Here is a 19242-nt window from a genome sequence, read left to right on the forward strand (position 1 = left end):
TGCCAGGGACCAAGATCTTGTTTCCCACAAGAGCTGTTTTATTAATGTATATAACAAGTGGGATACAGGCCCAGCAGGCAGACGCCCGAGCTGAACCAGAACAGAAAGACTGGAAAATACCGAGAGAGAACAGTTGGAGGACTTTATGGGAAAGAGGCTTTGAAGTTTTCCAGTAGAAGGCACTGGGGGGTCTGGGGCTGCATATGGGCAATGGGTGTTTTGAGTAATTTTTCTCTGAAAAGCAAATTGCACCCGTAAAAGGTCATGTTTTTAGTGGGGGATATAAATCATCTCCCAATACCTAAACAGCACTGAAATAACTTTCTTAGCCATGAAGAACTAGAAATTAGGAAGAAAATGGATAATTCCAGAGCAAATTATGGAATACAGGTATGCTCGTGTACACTGGGGCCGCTCTACCAGAATGACCGTTTCTCTCTTGCCTACAGCTTTGCCGATACTCCAGAAAGATGTGCTCCCGCAGGCCCTGCCACAGCCACGAAACCTCCTGCCACGACAGGGCACCGTCCTGCCATTACACCATCCAGCGGCAGAACTACAGCTGCGTGACACCCTGCTGCCCCCCCGTGCAGCCCTGCTGCCCCTCTGTGCAGCCCTACTGCCCCCCCGTGCAGCGCTACTGCCCCCCGATCCCCTACTGCCCCCAGTACACCAAGAACATCTGCAAGCTGCCGCCAAAATGCCCCAAGTATTAGGAGCAGGATCCGGCCCCGGCACCTGGACCCACTGGCTCGCTTCTCCCTTGGATACTCTTGATGTACCTTCTCCTCTTCCCTTCTTGGTTTGCGTGAATCCTCGAATACCTCACATTAGAGTTTTCTTCAAAATAGAAATCAGATCTCTTGTTCTCTTTTAATTTATTTAGAATACAAGACCCAGCCTATGTCCTTTTCCAAAAGACTGTTATTCATTTCTGCTGTCAGCGACTTACGATGTGTGAACCCCCAAATGAAACAATAAAATTTCATTCCCAAAAATAGAAAAAGTTTATGATTTCTTTATTCTTTGACCTCTTTACTTGAGAATTATCTTTACCCCTGACTTCTTAGTCATTGCTTCTCATTCTTTTCTTCTCAAACTTACACAAAATGCCCACATCCTGAAGTTTCAAAATGAATGAAAGCCGGTCATTCCAGATGCGTTTCTGTGGCAGATGAATGTATGTATGGCCAGCATACAGGGAGCCCATCTGTACCCTAGTTAGTCTAGGACTGTCTTTCGCAGTTCACTGAGTTCACTTCAGCAGCACCTCATTCTTCATGTGTCGCTCTGACTCAGAATTACAAACATTTTGAGGTGTTTAATAAATGCAAATAGGCGCCTAGAGGTCTTTTCTAACCCTCCTTATTTCACTGAACTTCAAATTACTGTATTCAATTAAAATTGCACACACTTAAAAAAATGCTAAATCTCTATTTTTTACAACCTAAGACTATCCTTATCTCCCCAGTCACCAGCCCGTCTCGCTGAGACATCTATTCTAGAACAGGATCGCTCGCTTCCTTCTGCCAGTGCCTGTTCCTCTGCATCGCTGTTGCAAAGAGCTCAACAGCTAGCTTCAGCTTAAATTATTAACTTTGAGTACCTAGAGAAGGGTGAGATGAATGCACCTTGCATGACGGAGAATTGAGAAAAGGGCCCTCCCCAAAAATATCACTTTTTCAACCTAGATAAACCATTTCTACACTGCTTATAACTCACAGCGCTTTTCTGAAGACTGCTGGTGAGATTTTCCTGAACAAGGGCTAGCTCTAAGAGACTTTTTTACAAACTTTTTTTTTTTTGCTGAATCATGACTTTGAGAAATAAATAAAAAGAAACCCAACAGAACATGAAACCATGCTTTCCCGGGATGTATTTTCAAATTCAGAATGATTTAGCATCTCACAAAACTGTTGACAGAGTAGTATATTTTTTCCCCCCGAAAATTTTACATTAAAATAAACCCTGAAAGATATGAAGACCATGGCAATGGGGATAGCTGCTCTCTTCTGAACTCGGTAAGCATCTTTTAGGATCACCTTGTTCTAGTTGCATCAGGACTGACCCATGGGATGCTCCCGAGGCATTCCTGTAGCACCCACCTGGATAAAATTCACAGGAAAGCAACAATTACCCATTTCATTGTCCTAAAGTAAGCCTTGGGCTGTCGTGAGAGAAACTTGGTAGTAAATACTGAAACATTGCAATGAGTAAAAATTACAAAACTGCTTAAGTAAGACGGGAGCCTGAAGCAATTTGGGATCTGAAAACAGGATGGCAATAGGTGACAGCTTCCCAGCACAAATCCTTCCTGCTCAGGATTTGAAATCTCTGTCTTCTAGGAGGAATGTAAACAGGATAATATCATGGTGCAAGGGAAAAACAGCTGACAGCTGGTGAACACACAAACGGAATGAAAAAAATTGGAATTGGGGATGTCCTTCTCGTGTCATCCCCGGTGTTGAGGTGTTCGGTGCGTTTGAGCTAGTCAACAGGGCTTCCCTCTAAGTAGAGGCCATGTGAGTTTTGGCTGTTAATTACAGTCCCTTGTGTCACAAAAAAAAAAAAAACCAACATATCAATCAAAATGTGAGTCTGCCCTGCAGAACTAGGGGCAGCATGCAGGGCAGGAGTCAACGCTTTTGAATTCTACGTTGATGCAATACTGGTTGCCCAACAACAAATAACTTAATAACTCTAGGGTTAGGTTCATTTTTAATATGTAAATATGAAACTGCCTTCAAAATTCCCTTATAAAGCAGATTGGGAAATTCATTGCCTATGAACATGTTAAGGAAAAAGTCATAGTTGTTTTTCCTGTGTGTGTCAAATTGGAAATGCTAAAAATTAGACACAGAAGATAAACACGAACGTGACTACCTAATTAACTGTCAGCATTGCCAAGAGATGCATAATGTCTCGGACAACCCTTCGGAAGATATAAAAGTTCGCCATCCCCTGTTCCTCCTTCATTCTGCATCAGCTCTCGGGGCTCTTCCTCTTGCTTGCGCCAACAAAGGGTAAGTTGGATTATATTGATTTACCTACTATTGAGCAGCAGGAGCTCACATAGGCGTTCTAGCTGACTCGTTCTGCATTTAGACCTTGCCTTTGTCTTAGAAATTTCTTATTTTTGGTGGCTGGGTGCCTGAACATGCAAGCTGCACAACGGGTGCTCGTGGTATGCTCTCAGCAGATGGGATGACAGAAAACTAAGAGTAATTGAAGGATCGGCTCTCCAAAGACACAGAGTCTTTGGGACCCAGCAAGGAATTAATTCCCAAACTAGCTGGTGATGGAGGGAGAGATATCTCAGACAAGTCAGTGTGGTTTTAGAAGTAAATTTTTCCTTTAAAAGCATCTTAGTAGGGAAATCCCCACCAGAGCTGGACCATCATAAAGTATCGCCCAAAAGACAAGGCAGTATCACTTTCAGGGTCAAGATGACCCATGTACTACAAAACAGAGGAAAACAAAATGTCCCAGGCCACTACAGAAGAAGAGCTAAGGAAAATGCAGCCAGTTACAGCTGGGCAGCCACAACAGCTTGATGGACTCTCTCTCTTCTCTACAGCTTTGTTGATACTTCAGAAAGATGTGCTCTCATGGGTCCTGCCATGACTATGAGTCCTCCTGCCACAGATCCCGGTCTTCCTGCCATGGATCCCACTCGTCCTGCCATGACTCTGGATCTTCCTGCCATTACACCATCCAGAGGCAACCTGTGCAGAAGTACAGCTACGTGACACCCTACTTCCCCCCCGTGCAGTGCTACTACCCTCCCGTGCAGCCCTACTGCCCCCCCGTGCAGCCCTGCTGCCCCCCGATCCCCTACTGCCCCCAGTACACCAAGAACATCTGCAAGCTGCCGCCAAAATGCCCCAAGTATTAGGAGCAGGATCCGGTCCCGGCACCTGGACCCACCGGCTCGCTCCTCCCTTGGGCGCTGCGGCCACTGATCGTCTCATCCTTACTGAAATCCCTGGGTCTTTGCCATGTGCCTCACCGCTGGTCTGGATGAAATGTTCCCCTAATTATCATTCAAGTTGTCATTCTTTCTAATTGTTCAGGAAATGTCCTTTCTGATTATTCAGTGCGTAATTACTGTCGGGAATCTTTCTGTGCTATACAATTCTGTTTCAGGCTCATCTGGGTGTGGGAAAAAAATAAATCTTACATTCATGAGACCAGTATTGTCTTTTAATTTATTTATTTACTTTTTCCTTTAGACTTTTTTTTTTCTGGATTCTGTAATCAAATTTCCTCATATTCTCAAAGTGCCCCAATAGCTGTTGGCCAGTAACAACAATTCCCATTATTATTCAGAAAGAAAACAGGTGCATTAGTAGAGGAAAGTGTTAACTACCAAAATCTACATGGACCTAAAGGGCTGAGCATAACAAAGCTTCCCTGCAAACACCAGACGATGAGCTGGTCTACACATAGAATCACAGAATCATTAAGGTTGGAAAACACCTCTAGGATCATCCAGTCCATCCATCAACCCAACACTCCCAGGCCTCCCAAACCGTGCCCTGAAGTGCCACATCTACACGTCTTTTAAATACCTCCAGGGACGGTGCATCCACCACCTCTCCGGGCAGCCTGTGCCAGTGCCTGACCGCTGTTTCAGTAACGAAATTTTTCCTAATATGCAAGGAAATCTAAATATCCACTGATTTTTGCACCATCATTTTGAAACCAATGAGATCTCAGCTAATTGAATGCAAACTCTTTTTTTTTGGAGACAAGCATAACCCATTAAATGAAAGAGGAATATGTAGCTCGCAAGTTGCTAAAATTCTCACTCAATACACGCAATAATTCACTTACTCCAAGCTTAACTTCAGAACTTGGGCATATAAATATTTTCAAATACCTTAATACCTCTGAGCCTCTGAAAACAGAAGTCATAAACTTCTTTTTCATATCTCAGTGGCGTTTGTCACCAGTATATACTGTGGAGCAGAGACACGGGTTAGCCCAGGGAAGGTCCATCTCATGTAAGACTCTTGCGCACTTGCACAGCACAGATCTGAACACCACGATACGTTATTATGGAGAGCCTGTAAACCAAACACTGCTGAATGGAATGAGCAAGTATCAACCCCCACATTGCTCTAAAAATGACATTTCATCACTGTAGATTGGGCTTCCCTTACATACTCCCCTAATAGAACTGGAAGCAATGGATAATAACTCTTCAGAGATCATGTTTTCCTTAGCAGGATCTGAATTTGAAAGATTCAGAAACATTTTTTGAGTGGGTGTAACCTAGGACACCCCAGTTTTGGAAGGTTCTTGAGGAGGTAGAAAGATTTTGGAGGAACATCGGCATGATGGTCCAGGCCAAAGCACAGAGGAAAGGAGAACTGTCACACGAGCACCGGCTTCGCCGACTGGGCAGCTGCAGCCTCTCTTGGTTTTGGACCCACAACTGAGTCACAAAACATCCCTGAAGAATTAATGCAATCCTCCCTCGCTACACAAAACTCACCACAAGCAATTATATCGCCTCTAGCCTGAAGAAAAGCTGTAGGACAGCCGTACTTTAGAGAGAGCTTCTCCTTGGCAGTTAGCAAATTACTCTAATGGGTAACATTTTCCAAAGTTGATGAGTTACAGGCTTCATTTTCTTATGCTTCAAAGACTGAGTCAAACAGGATTATAAATCCAGCTTTAGTGCTCATAATTTCACCACTAGTGACAGAACCCAATATTTGCTCAAACTTCAGCTCAAGCATTCCCTTTCTCTGAATCCTTTGCTTTCCAGACACCTCAGCAGGTGAGATCGGGTGAAAAAAGTATAAGAAATCAGTGAAGGGAAAAAGAAACCAAGGAGCAAGAAAACTTAACTATAACTTAATAGTCATACCTTGGATAGAGCTCATCGCCAGATATTTTTCTCTGATCTTAAGTACTAAATAACCTTTGATACACGTGGAACAATCTGATGGGCTCAGCCAAGTCAGATGGCAAGTCAAGGAGCGTGTGAAGAATCAGAAATATTTTATTTTTTGCCATACCAGGGAACCGAAGAGATCACACCAGACTTCCCAGCATTGTGCCATACCCATGAGTTGCAGCTGGTAAATCCATTTCCTCTTGGCATTCAACAACACATAAATTAAAATCCTGAGCTGTCACCTGTGGAAAATGGCAGGCCAACATCGGGAGTCAGCATTTCTGAGACGTAAAGACCTTTCTGTCACTGATGCAATCCCCATTGCCCATTGGCAAGCTAATTAACACCTATGAGAGATTAGTGTCAGTCTCCAGGAAACGGGAAAGAAATGCCTTCCAAAATCCTTATAGGAAACCCATTAGGAATTACACACGGGACGAAATGCAGTGCGTCAAAGAGGAAACGCTAAAAATAGGATAGCGCAAACATCTGCGGGATTGAGTGCGGAAATAATTAAATTGTCATTGCAAAGAGGTGTCTCACATCCGAGATAACCTTTCGGAGCCATATAAGTACCGCTCAGCCCAGTCCTCCTCAGTCGCTCGCCTTCGCTTCCAGACACTTCTCCCTGTAGCTGAAGAAGGTAAGACCAATTTTACTCCTTCTGTTCATGCTGAGAGTGAAGAAACCTCCACTAGAGGTTTCCATGGACCTCCTGGGAGCTGGGACTTACCTCAACGCCTTCTGCTTGCACCCTTGCAGTGCTCTGAGGCGGGCACGGCAAGCAGCAGGAGGAGGGATGGGGATCGCAGGGGAAGGTCCGTCAAGGGCACACAAAGGGACCCTCGGGCAACACAAACTCCACGCTGTTTCACAAGGGAGATGGGGTTTGGGAGCAGATCGTGGGGCTCATTGCATTGGCTTGTAGGGACCTAGCTTCAGGCAGCAATTGTCCAGATCAAGCCCTGCATGTTAGGCAGGATCAAGGGTGCATTCGTCTGGATTAGGCAGGCCAAAAGAAAGAGAGAAGCAGTTCACTGGGGAGCTCAAGAAAAATATTATTTTAAAAAAAGGGGGGGAGGGAATATAAGGAGTGAATCTGGGGCTCCTCTCACAGTGTTGATCTCTTGCTCCTGACAGCTTTGCTGATACTCCAGAAATGTGCTCTCGCGGATCTTGCCACAGCCACGAAACCTCCTGCCATGGATCCCGTTCCTCCTGCCACGACTCGGAATCCTCCTGCCATTACACCATCCAGCGGCCACCTGTGCAGAAGTACAGCTGCGTGACACCCTGCTGCCCCCCCGTGCAGCCCTACTGCCCCCCCGTGCAGCCCTACTGCCCCCCCGTGCAGCGCTACTGCCCCCCGATCCCCTACTGCCCCCAGTACACCAAGAACATCTGCAAGCTGCCGCCAAAATGCCCCAAGTATTAGGAGCAGGATCCGGTCCCGGCACCTGGACCCACCGGCTCGCTCCTCACCCAAAGCCTTGAGCTCATCTCCTCGCTCATCAATGCCAGCCGTGCCGCTTCCCTGCCGGCAAACGCTTTTAAAACAGTTGGAGGGTGGCATCGTATTAGGATGAAGCCTCTCGGTTTAATGAGCTTTGAGCTGTTTATCTTCTTTCTGCCAATGCAAAGCACGCTACCCCCTGGGAATAGTTTCTTTCTTGCTTTGCTGCTTCATTCTTCAGCAAGACAATAAAAATTGTATTTCAAGCCTACCTAACAGTTCTGCATGCTTTCAGTCTCCGTCATATCTGCTTGTCTGGCAGCATCTGGTTTTTTTCCTCGTGGTTTTAGAGCCATGCATCACTGGTGAAAATAGCTAAAGTAGGAGGAGCGCCAAGGAAACACGAAAGCCAAGGAAAATGCCCACGGCACCCACCAGCGACACCACGCGCAGAGGGCTAGGAGAAACACGTTGGGTTAATTCCTGGTGAAACCAAAAACCTGCACTGAGCTCAGCGTGTGCAATGGGGGTTTCAGAGTTACAGCTGGGGGCCTGGCCTGCACGTTCATGTTTTTACTGCAGAGATGATCTTAAAAGCCGCTGCTATATTTGGAAACAAAACAAAGCAAATCCTGCGGGGTTTGGAACCTGCCCTGGAACACCCTCAATTAAATAATTTCTACAGTGTAAAATGAGAGAAGGTTTCCCCAGCGTGATTCACCCATCCCAGGGCAGGCATGGGAAATAGGCTGGATGAGCTGGGCACTGCACGTACCTGGTAAATGACCAGTTGGTATATAAGTAATTGGAATTAGTTATTTATAGGTTACGGAGAAAATTGTCATTATAGAGGAACAGCCTGCTAAAAAGGAAAAGTTGCAAATGGGATGCAGAGAGCAACTAATTACTCACCTACATTCCGGGTTGTGCCATGGCTAAGAGATGGCTCATTTTCATGCGACCCTTGGCAGCTACGTTAAAAACTCTTTTCCTTATTCGTCCTTCACCTCTCTGTAGCTGAGTCAGCAAGGCTTTCTGCCCGTAGCAGCGGTTTTGTCTTCAGGTACGTACATTCCCTTCCCCTTGCTCTCCCAGGCCTCCAACTTTCCATTCTGTAACTAATCACAGCACATCTTGTTTCCTCCTCCTCCCCCAAGTCCCAAAGGCACAAAGCTTCTGAACCGCTTACGCTTTCTGCTGCGCTCAGGCTTGAAGCTCCCATTAACTCGAGAAGAGAAATGGCAGCAATAACGGGGAAACAAGAATGAAGCTTATTTCTATTCTATTCTCTTGTCAGCCCTGGAGAGGTTTGACACCTGGAGCATCCAGGACCAAAGCCTTTACGAATGCTTTACCTCATTAGAACATTTTTTTAAAATCAGAGACCATAGCCATTTGGCAAGAGAAGAAGTCCTCTACCTAACGATTCTAGATAGCTTAAAGGAACGTTTCTGCTCTGCTGACTGCACGTTAAGTGACGTAAAGCGGATTTCCACAACCAGGATAAACCATGAGCAAACCCCTAAGGATTAATGAGGAGGAATTTGCCTTAGCTGTTTCACAGCAAGGATTGCTTCATTGCATCCGTAACTCTCAAATCCAAACAGAGTGGTGTTACTCTGGGCATCTTACAGAGCCCACTAGGTTTATTCCCTTAATGCAAAATTTAACTGGGGTGGTTTTTTTTTTCATCCAATTTGAACCTTTTCTTTTGTAAAATTCCTCTTGTAAAATCGGTTAAGGGTCTCCCAGCTGCCTGTGGACCCGTCTCACGCAGCCCTAGGCATCTCTGATGTTCACATCCAGCTCTAACAGCAGCAGGGAGTTTTCTGACTCAGAGGGACCCTGGATGAAGCGATGCACCAGATCTGTACAAAGCCATGCAGAAAACTGCCTCATTTTGACCAACATCTCCTGCTTTACCTCACTGCTCAGGATCACCCATGTTTCTAACATCAGAGTCTCCTGCCATTTCTCTGCAGGCTCAGAAACCCCCTCCCAGGCTGCCAAGAGCCTCCTTTATTGTCAGCTGAGATGCAGGTACTCAGCTGGTCTAGATTTCTATCACTAATTAGATTATAATGTGTGGTAGTGACCTAGTCTAACCCGGTCATTAGCATGAAGCCAAACTCAGTAGGAAATGAAGCCTATGCTTTAGTAGACAGGAACATTGACCTTGGAAAGAGCTTGCCCGGAGAAGTGGTGACTTCATGGTCCTTTGAATTCTTCAAAGCAAGACTGGTAGCTTTCTAAAAGCTGGGATGTATCTAAATAAAAACAGTAGCTGCCCAACAGAAACTGTAGTGGAAACAGATGCTTTACATCACCAGAAGTCAAACTGAAGGTTCACGATGACCCATCCTGTCCTCAGCATCTGTGACCTAGACCACACTGTGTTTCTGTATGAACAGAAACAGTCTCCTTCGCCTCAGCAGAAATCAGGATATCTCCAGTGAAGCTCTAGGGGGAGGGTGGTCAAGGGTCCTTCGGTGCTCTGCTCCCACTGACCCGCAGCCCCACAGCAGCAGGAGCAGCCCTCCTCCTCGGGGTGATTTCAGAAATGAAATATTTCATCATGTCAGTCATGGTCCTGGGTCCCGTGAGTTCCCCCTGACTGGAGAGGTAATTTTTTAAAAAGATCTAATTTAATTTGGAAATCCTAAAGATGCGCAGAGCATCATGTAAGGCCTTCAGGCTCTCATGCAAAATAAATATTAACATCATTAATGAATAATTTCAACATGATCATTAACATCAGCACTAATGACTGCCAATGGGTGACCGAGAACTGAGCATAGAGTTATTCCAAAAATAACATCCGTAGGTGGGTCTTCCATCGCTCGAGGGCACAAAAGGACTTAAAAAAATGGAATAGGAATTTTGCAGATCAAGTTATGCTAAGCAGAAACAGGATGCAAAGCTTCCAGAAAAGTTTTGCATTTTGCTTTTATTTAAAGATGTCAAAATGGAATTGGAAAAACATGGACTCAGCCTTGACCCAAACTCTATTCCAAATCGCTATGATGAATTCGCACAGTCCTTTGCACCTAAAATTTCTGATATTGGCACGGCCAAAGGCGTGTGTTTTCCTGTGCATGGATGGGATGAGGCAGCAAAGGGTGAGATGTCAAGAGCTTTCGGTTGCATATTTGCCCTTCTGATGATCAGAGACCCCAAAGAAAGACATCGGGCTTCACCATTTCTGCATTCAACAACAAAACACGGGGCCATGGAATTACACTTGTTGAAATTCTATTTTAAAAAATCATATCAATGCGTGACTGACGTCCAGAAGGCCTCTACATGCCTTTGGAATCCACTGCTCCTCAATCTTAATTATGATTTTTACGTTAATTGAGCACTCACTAGCTCTGAACAAGCCACCTAGCATCTCAATGTACAGCGTTACCATATGCAAAATGAGCAGAAACATACCTTTGAAGTAGTTCACAAGCATCACACAAGAATTAACTTGACATTAAAAAACTGTAAAAAATTTACAGAACAAATTGATAATAACACAAAATTGAGGGGTTGGTGTAAAACAATGAGGCAAAGACTAAATAGATGAAGGCACATTCAACAAATAAGTATAGGCTTAGTGCGTAAATCATGAATTGCTGTGGGGTACCTCATTTCCGGAAGGACAATTTTGAGCTAAATAAAAGGTCTCCCCGTCCCTTTGCTCCTCACTCAACTGCACCACTCGGTGAGCACGGTAAGTGTTACCTATTGGCAGTGTTCCTTGACAGCAATGGTTTGCACTTGGGTTTGGTCAAGCAATGAACTGAAATGTGTCTTTGTATCTGATCTCTGTAGGGTGTTGGACTAGATGACCTTTATAGGTCCCTTCCAACGCAAACTATTCTATGATTCTGTGTTCTGGGTCCTACAGCTCTCTCTGAAATCCAGATTTTCTCCTAGCTTGTTGGCCTATTGCTTATTGCAAAAGGCGGTAGAGAGAGGACAGTGGAAAATAAGCTTCTTGGGATGGAAATTCAGGGCATGATCTTCATATATGAGAGCAGGAAAGTTAGTTCCCAGAACAGCTCAAAAGATGCACAAATATTGCTGGGGTAGCAGCAGGTGGCTCGATTTCTGTAAGGACCTTTTCTTGCAACTCAAGACAAATAAATAGGAAGCGGTGTGTGATGTGGGCCCAGGCAGCAGCATTTGTACGCCAAAGTAAAACACATCTATATACTCAGAGAGATGGGTTGTATCTGAAATCGTGCTGTGTTTCAGGTCCTCGCTCCTTCCAGCCTTGCCCACCCTACGAACAACATGTGCTCTACAGGATGTTGCTCTACCGGATGCTGTTCCGTCGTGAGGAGCAAGACGGTGTGCTGCACCCAGCCGTGCCAGAAGACCGTCTGCTGCGAACCATGCCAGAAGACCATCTGCTGCGAACCGTGCCAGAAGAAGACCATCTGCTGCAGCCCATGCCAGCAGTCCTGCTGCTGCGACCCATGCCAGAAGCCTTGCTGTGACCCATGCTGCTGTGACCCATGCCAGCAGTCCGTCTGCTGCGACCCATGCCAGAATCCCTGCTGTGACCCGTGCCAGCAGTCCTGCTGCGACCCATGCCAGAAGCCTTGCTGTGACCCGTGCCAGCAGTCCGTCTGCTGCGACCCATGCCAGAATCCCTGCTGCGACCCATGCCAGCAGTCCGTCTGCTGTGACCCATGCCAGAAGCCCTGCTGCGACCCATGCCAGCAGTCCGTCTGCTGCGACCCATGCCAGAAGCCTTGCTGCGACCCATGCCAGCAGTCCTGCTGCGACCCATGCCAGAAGCCCTGCTGCGACCCATGCCAGCAGTCCTGCTGCGACCCATGCCAGAAGCCTTGCTGTGACCCATGCCAGCAGTCCTGCTGCGACCCATGCCAGCAGTCCTGCTGTGACCCATGCCAGCAGCCTTGCTGTGACCCGTGCCAGCAGTCCTGCTGTGACCCATGCCAGAAGCCTTGCTGTGACCCGTGCCAGCAGTCCTGCTGCGACCCATGCCAGAAGCCTTGCTGTGACCCATGCCAGCAGTCCTGCTGCGACCCATGCCAGAAGCCTTGCTGTGACCCGTGCCAGCAGTCCTGCTGCGACCCATGCCAGAAGCCTTGCTGTGACCCGTGCCAGCAGTCCGTCTGCTGTACCAAGGTGTGCCAGAAGCCCTGCTGCTGCTGTGGCCAGCGCCCCTGCTGCTGCTGTGGCTGCCGCCCCTGCTGCTGCTCTGGATGTCTCTCTTGCTGCTCCTACGTAGTGAAGAAGAAGCCCGTTGTGGTGTGTTACAGCCCTGTGCAATACTGCTCTCCCGTAAGGAGGTATTGCATACCCATCCAGCAGTGCTGCACCACAGTCAAGAAGTGTTGCTGAGCCAGCTCTGGGTAGCAAAAGCAACTCTGCCGGCTCCCATCTCCGGTGTACAACAAGAACAGGCACAAGGAGATGGAAACCTTCTCGTTTGCATCTGGTTCACATGACGATGGAGTAAACGCCTAGCGATTGTCTTCTTGTTTTCAAACTTAAGCTGCCTTCTTCTTTCTGTCCTTTAATTATTAACCATCTGCAATGCACCTGAATACATCACCCATTGTATCAGGCAAAGAGCTATTAGATATTAGTGGGGCTGTTAATCCTCTTCTTGGTGTATGGGACTTGGGATACCTTTGCCGTTAATGCGATCATTCTTCATTTCCTCTCTTGGCTTGTAGACAATAAAACTTAGCATTAAGCAAAACGCAAAATCTTGTCTTTTGGTTGTTCTTACATCGCTTTGCCCGGAGTGTGTCCTCATGCTGATGCCCTTTTCGGTACCTTCGGCCAGGCTCCGGCTGGCTACAGACGTGCTCCCGTGGCACAGCAGAACATTTAGGAAACAAAGAGCTGCCCAGCCATGCTTCCCATCGGCATAAATTAAGTCAGTCTAAAGACAGCAAGCAGAGCGGTATGGTCTCTGATCACCTGCCTCAGCTAGCTCAATTTTTACTATAAAACTGAATGATTAAGGTAAATAAAACTCAAAGGACGCAGACTGAATGAAGCATGCGTAATTCCACCATCTGAAAACACACCACTCCGTAAGATCTATAGGAACTCATCCCTGATACTGGAATAGGTATTTCAGTAGGTACCGAGAGGAGTTCACTACTCACTGAATGGCAGGCACCACCTTCTTCCACTACCATCTGCAAAAATAAAATTTCAGAAAACACCTTAAATCAGTGAATTATTTTTATGTGAGCAGAGATTTCCATATGCGGCATTCCTGGGTTACAGGCGCTGGAATGAAACCCAGGTGTTAGCATACAACTTAAAAGCTTCATTCCTAAAATAACACACACATGAGTCAATAATACCCTTTCTACCTGGCTGGGACTTCCTTTACTATTAAAATTCAGGACTCAGCCCTGAATTGCATGTCTCGAGAAAATGCCTTGAGCACTGTCTTGATTGCTTTCCTCAACCAGATCTTCAGAGCACACACAAAGTCTGCATCAGAATAATCTTCTCTACCACCTTAGGGTCTCCTGAAAAGATTACTCAGGTCCTTAGGAGTTTTTGATTAGTTGGCAAACCGGGTACAGTTCACTGGCAGAAAGATATCCTACACCATACCGTACTATATCAGAAGTACATTCTGTTAAGGAAACCTTGTGAATATTAATTTCATCATATGCTGGAAAAGCTGCCATGACAGATTCCTCCCCATTCACAAAGGTACTGAAGCTCTCAAATTCATGTAACCACCATGGAAGTTCACAAAGGCATCATGGCACGGCAAGGCATGGCGTGTAAAAGAGTAAAAGATGTTATTTCTGACCCAACTCTACATTAAATGCCAGTATCTCCTCGATATCTGTATAAGACCCTGATTAGCAACAGCCTTGCAGGGTTCCCATCCATTTCTAAGAAAGACATGGACCTGTTGGAGTGGGTCCACAGGAGGGCCACAAAAATGATCTGGGCTGGAACACCTCTCCCATGAGTCCAGGCTAAGAGTGTTGGGGCTCCGAGGAGACCTTATCGCTGCCTTCCAATACTGAAAGGGAGCTTATAAGAAAGATGGGGACAGACTTCTTAATAGGACCTGTAGCGATAGGACAAGGGGTGGTGGTTTTAAACCAAAAGAGGGGAGACTCGGACTAAATATAAGGAATAAATGTTTTATGCTGAGGGTGGTGAGACACTGGCACAGGCTGCCCAGAGAGGTGGTTGATGCCCCATCCCTGAAACATTCAAGGTCAGGTTGGATGGGGCTCTGAGCAACCTGAACTAGTTGAAGATGTCCCTGCTCGTGGCAGGGGGTTGGATCAGTTGGCCTTTGAAGTTCTCTTCCAACCCAAACCATTCTATGATTCTATGATTCTAACACAGGCATCATCTTGGCCAATATGGCAACAATAAAGCCTGATAAAAAGGTGATGAATGACTTATTCAGTGGACAACGTGTTTTAGGATTTACACAAAGAGGGCATTACTTCCTGCAGGAAGGTATCTGGCTATTATCACATGACCAAAACAATGCTCCCCTAGGGACAATTCCAGAAGAGACACCCAACGTCATAGGAGGTCATGTTCGCATCTTGGGAAGAAACTACGCGTCCCAACCACAAGGGATCATGTGCCACCACTTCAGCCTCACATTCAAAGTCTGCTGAACATGATGGCAGCCTTTATTTGCCATGAATAGATGCTGCTTCAGTGTCTTGGGACTCTCATCTTATATTGGTGTCCCCTGTCATCAGATGGAAATGCGATCACCACCACCTTCTTCTCACGTGGAGCTGTCCTGGCTCTGCCCATGGATGCAATTCCTTCCCCCATCCCCAAGCCTGTTTCATAATATCTGCCTTGACTCCAACCATCTTATCCATTCCCTCCTGACTATTCAGTCAAGCTCTGCACGCACATCAGCCTTGGCCTTAACGCAGTGCAGCCAAAACAACTATACGCAACTGCTGGAAAAGTCCTGTCGTGTGCCTGAACTCAGAGCACCCGTGAGATACTAGCTGGGGTCCCGAGGTACAGGGGAAAGGCATGGAGAAATGCACTCAGGACTGGATTTCCAGTCTTGAACCTCATGCTTGCCTACAGTGACACAGAATCAGATTGCTAGTGTGAAACACTCAAATGTGATCATCACAAATACCATAAAAACCAAGCTGTCTCTTTCTCACAGACCTTAGAAATAATCTTAGAAAATGGAGTGTACGGAAGCAACACAGGGAAAAAGCTAACATGCGTGCACTGCTGCTTTGAAAGCAGCTTAATTTAGACTTAATCCATCCCTTCCATGGGTGAAAATAAAAAAAAAAAAATTCTTAATAGTTTAGCAGAAATAAAAAGCAGGGAGTGTGAGGACCATGCACCATGGAGGAAGACCCAAGAACAAGACTGAGACAGGAGAAACTCCTCAGTCTTAACTTTGACCACCCAGCCACATCTCAGAGGCAGGAAAAAAGGATTCACATTGACCAATAGTTTCCACTGGTCCCCCAAAATCCCAGCCAAGCGCAGAGGGGACACATGAGCCGTGACATTTCCAAGTTCCAGGCATGGTTCTCCCACTGCTTCAGCACCCGGCTCCCCCAGGCACATTGCTAAGTGCCTCTGTGTCTCAAGGTCATTCCTTGGGAAGTGGATGGGAATACCTTACAGCTACCTCCGGTTCCCATGATGCAAATTCATTAGAAAATTTGCACCCGTTGTTTATGTGTACAACTAATTATGGTGCACAATTGAGGTGGTGAGCAAACAGAAAGAGGTAAAGATTAAATACCGGAAGACACGTGAGAAGCGTATACTGGGTAATACGCAGTCAGAATTGCCAAAGAATGCCTCATTTCCAGGGGGATGGCTTTGAAGCGTATAAAAGGCTCCCCCTCACTGTGGTCTTCATTCACTCATCTTCACTTCTCATTTCTCCTCACTGATCAACAGGGTAAGTCAGAGCTTGCTACTTGCCTCTTCATTTGCACTCTACCGTACTTCGGGGTGCTTTTGCAGGAAGCCATCCAGGCTTTCCTGCACCGTCTGGTTTGAGACCAGCTTTGAGAGATTGGGTTTGGGATAAGCAAGCTTTAATCTGCATAAACGACTGGGAAATTCAGGCAGAGAAAAAGAGGCTCTTTCTGTTCCTTCCAGCTTTGCCTACACTACTACCAACAACATGCCCAACGGAGGTTGCGGATGCTGCGGTGGAAATAACTACTCCGTGTGCTGCTACCGCACCAAGACGTGCTGCAAGAGGCCGATGTGCTGCGCACCCATGCAGTGCTGCTGCCCCACCACCTGCTGCATGCCCATGCAGACCTGCTGCTACACCATGAACAATAACGGCGGCTGCTGCGGCGGCAACGGCGGCGGCTGCTGCGGCAACTAAGCCCACCCGGCAAAGGGCAGGCAGGGCTGCGCTGCCTGCTGCTTCCCGCCTGGCTCACTCGGTGTTGGATATGGATATGGCTCTGGAGACGTCCCTGAACGCTCTTCCTCGTTTGCTTAGAGACTCTAGATCATCTCTCCTCTTCTTTGCCTGTCTTTAATCACCAGATGCTTGTAACGTGCTTTGAAGTTGCTACCCGCTGATCAGTGTGATTTTCCTTTGTAAGCACTAGTCCTGCTGTTAGTTTTCCTCTTGGTGTGTGGGATGTTTAATTCTTTTCATCACTGTTTTGCTTCAGTCTGTCTGAAAAAGCAATAAAATCTGTAATTCATAACCCTGCAAAACTCCTGGTGGTTATCTATTTGCTAGCTGGTGCAGCCAGAGTGCATCACCACACCTATCGCGTTTTCTTTGCATTTTCTTCCAGCATTGGGCTGCCTCTGTCTAAAAGGTGCTAACTGGCGGGCGGGGGGCGGAGTTGCCTACATGAAGAATATGAACGCGTCCCGGATGCAGTTCTGAGCTTCTTCCTGGGTCTATTCAAACACAAGCTGTGTGTCTGGCATCCCTGCAGGCAATATTTCTCCTCTCGCTGTAAAATTACAAAGAAACATTAAGAAAATAATACATAAACTTGTAAAGGATGCGAGTTTCTTCTGAAACAGTTTGACACAAGCACATCCCAACTAGGAAAGCCCCATGTATTTCAACCACCTAGAGGTCTACTTCAGAACCTACAGACACTCTCTATAAATACTTCAACATTTATGAGAAGGAGGTCTTGCCTGTGCTAAAATGTCCAGGTTACCAGATTTTGAGCTGAGGTGTTAGAATAAATCGTGAGAACCCTCAACCGTCTTCAAAGAATGACTGGGTCAGTAAGATTTGTACCAAAATATAGCATGCAAGATCTGCACCGCAGTCCTGAGTCTGTGTCTAATGCCCTTCACTGGCTCTGCTTCCACACTGCTTCGGTCCCTTCTTTGCATTAGGATCCAAAGCTCACCCATCAAAGGCCATTCGAGTACCTGTGTTACACGAATGGCTGGACGTGACTATCATGGGTGGGAAATGCCCACCTGGGTCATCACTTCTTGCAGTGGCAGGATTTGCCAATGAGAACGTGCCCTCTGGAGGCACAAGTGAAGTGTGCCCCTTTGCTTCTGCCCCGTTAATTCCTAAATTAATCAGTTCTCATCTGCAGGCAAGTGTATGCCTCCTCAGAGGGAATCTGCTGGAAAGGAGATGCCATGCATGTTCTTACACCCTGCCTGGAGACGTTGCAATTACTTGTGTTGCTCCTCCAGCATTTTGCTCAAGGAATTGCTCTCATTCCAGGAAAGTCTGGAAAGGAGCTGCCTGCATTTACTGCACGGGCGAAGCAGCACTAAGGTCGCAATCGTCTGCCCCTTGCACTGTGCAGGAATCAAACCAAGGTCCCTGCTAGCATCCTCGGCACTGGTCCTAGTCTAGACCTATTCTAGGAATTGGACCTAGGTCCTGTTCCAGGAGCAGCTCTCTTCGGAGCAGCCTAGGGATCCCAGAGGATGTCAGGCAGCAGGCAAGGAACTCGCCAGGCAGGCTCCACCATCCTCTCATTAGGCAGCACTCCTCTCGGGATAATGTGGCGAGGTCTTCAAATGAGAGCTGCAATTTTAGGCCGTGGAAAAAATTCCTCCCCAAATACCCTGTGTTCCTGCCAGCATTCAGCCCCTCAGCAAAGTGCATTGGAAGCAGTGGCTGGCATTAACTAAACATTCATCCACCTTGGCTCAGTTGCCCAAGGCTCTGCCTTACCTTGACCTTCCCCCCTTCCTCTCTCCCTCACAGAATATGGTTTCACCTCAACAATGTCTCTTCTTGCATCACTTCTGTGTCTCTGCCTCCCGTTTAGCTCCACAACCCCACTTAGAACTAGTTTTCTGTGCTTGTCGTATCTCTTCCACCTTCATTTGCCTCTCGTCCTCTTTGTCCATGCTGAGCTCCTTCATTTACCACTTCCAACACCCAAAGAGTCCTGCACAACCTCCAACTGTAAACCCCAGTCCCTCCCTGCTGAGGAGCTGGGCAGGGGTGGTCCTGCTTGGTGCCAGGGCTCCCGCACACACGGGGATCTCAGCTGGGTGCGAGGGGAGGTTGCAGGAGGGACACGTTGACTTGCAGTGCGTCGTGCCCAGTCCCAGAGCCACGGCTCCTTGCGCTGCCGCTTGCACAGGCAGTGCTGCCCCTTAACTTTTTGATTAAAATGCGAAATACTCTGAAGTGACTATTCAGTTCAGAGGTTTTGAAAATGTTTCTAGGAAAGCAAACCCAGCGAAGCAGAGCAGGAACTGAAGCACTCTCGTGTCAGTGATGCCCTCGTGCAAACCTAAAGCCCCAAACTGGAGGATTTGCAGAAGTTTAGGCAAGCCAAAAGACCGAGACAGCTTTGGCATTGCAAGGATGCTCTTAGCGTGCGTGAGGGCAAGATGATCTTGCACGGAGTCACGTGCAGGTGACTGAGACCCA

The 19242-nt window shown here is 46.9% G+C and overlaps 3 protein-coding genes across 3 annotated transcripts; all 3 read left to right on the forward strand.

Annotated features, from left to right (window-relative positions):
• Nucleotides 1–470: 470 nt before the first annotated feature.
• Nucleotides 471–716, forward strand: LOC135318131 (putative small proline-rich protein 5). Its single transcript, XM_064474989.1, has one exon. The coding sequence runs from the start codon at nt 471–473 to the stop codon at nt 714–716; it is 246 nt and encodes an 81-aa protein (XP_064331059.1).
• Nucleotides 717–7067: 6351 nt separating this feature from the next.
• Nucleotides 7068–7343, forward strand: LOC135318130 (putative small proline-rich protein 5). Its single transcript, XM_064474987.1, has one exon. It carries the CDS (start codon nt 7068–7070, stop codon nt 7341–7343), a length of 276 nt encoding a protein of 91 aa, XP_064331057.1.
• Nucleotides 7344–11645: 4302 nt separating this feature from the next.
• LOC135318129 (keratin-associated protein 5-4-like) lies at nt 11646–12725 on the forward strand. Its single transcript, XM_064474986.1, has one exon. The coding sequence runs from the start codon at nt 11646–11648 to the stop codon at nt 12723–12725; it is 1080 nt and encodes a 359-aa protein (XP_064331056.1).
• Nucleotides 12726–19242: the final 6517 nt, after the last annotated feature.

The sequence above is a fragment of the Phalacrocorax carbo genome, chromosome 28, assembly GCF_963921805.1.
Source record: "Phalacrocorax carbo chromosome 28, bPhaCar2.1, whole genome shotgun sequence".
NCBI lineage: Eukaryota > Metazoa > Chordata > Aves > Suliformes > Phalacrocoracidae > Phalacrocorax > Phalacrocorax carbo.